General features: G+C 56.9%; 1 protein-coding gene across 1 annotated transcript in view; it reads left to right on the plus strand.

The window, feature by feature from the left end:
* The window catches only part of MRPL34 (mitochondrial ribosomal protein L34), a 5,117-nt gene extending 4,563 nt beyond the window's left edge, over window positions 1-554 (plus strand). Inside the window, exon 2 of the mRNA XM_010290983.1 lies at window positions 251-554. Coding sequence (XP_010289285.1) covers window positions 251-554 — 304 coding nt within the window. The remainder of the gene's footprint in view (window positions 1-250) is intronic.
* Window positions 555-1,003: the final 449 nt, after the last annotated feature.

A 1,003-nucleotide genomic window follows, 5' to 3' on the forward strand; every position in this document is an offset into this window, starting at 1 on the left:
GCGCTGCGGGCGGCAGGAAACGGCGGCTGCTGCTGCCTGCCTGGGGAGGGGGCTGAGGGCGGGCGAGGTGTGGTGTTCCCCCCGAGGGAGACGGGGCGGGCGAGCAGGTCCCGGGCTGGGGGAGGGACGTGACACGACAGGGTCAACCCTGTCCCTCATGGCTGTGAAGAAGCCCTTTATTGTCCTTTTAGCGGCAGCGCCAGGCTCTCTCTTCTCATTCTCTGTTTGTTATTTTTAACTTTTCCCAAAGATTTTTTCTACTGCAGCAAGCTGCAGCCTTCCCTTCCCAGCTGCGAACAGCCACAGTCCTCTCAAGTTCCCTGGAGCTGCCTCTCAGAAGCCATCTCTCCCTCAAACGTGCAGGCATCTGCCCCGGCCCGGTGTCTGCCTGGAACCACCAGCAGATCCGCACAAAAGCACGTGGGAATGAGTATCAGCCGAACAACCGCAAGCGCAAACGGACCCATGGCTGGATCAAGCGCATCAGCACGCCGGGTGGCATTGAGGTTATCCTCCGGCGTATGCTGAAGGGCAGGAAGTCCCTGAGCCACTGAGAGCGCTGCCCACGAGGTCGAAGTGGTGCGAGGCGAGCCAGAATTGAGCCCTAGAGCTGCCGTGGCTTTGGGGTGACCCAGCCTGAACATCTGTGTTGATAGGGACTGTGCCAAGCAGCAGCAATCAACTGTCCCGCTTGTGTCTGGAGCGTGTGAGGAATCGTGCTGGTTTGAGGGTGGCCTCAGAGGCCTTTGTTTAACGGCTGCTTTTAATATTGTAAAATTATTGATGCTTTGTATGTGTGATTCAAAGATAAAAGCCCAACGACTCGCCTTGAACTTTCTGCACTCATTGTCAATGCAAAACTAATGGGGAGAGCAAAGCTGGCTTGTTCCCGGGGTCGCAGCTGCGAGGGAGCCTTCGGAAGGGTGGCACAAGCATGGAGTTAGGGCTGAGGGTAGAGGGAGTTTGGATTTTAGTTTACTCTGGCCACATCAGCAGCCTCTCT

This window comes from Phaethon lepturus, unplaced genomic scaffold (genome assembly GCF_000687285.1).
Source record: "Phaethon lepturus isolate BGI_N335 unplaced genomic scaffold, ASM68728v1 scaffold30797, whole genome shotgun sequence".
Classification (NCBI taxonomy): Eukaryota; Metazoa; Chordata; class Aves; order Phaethontiformes; family Phaethontidae; genus Phaethon; species Phaethon lepturus.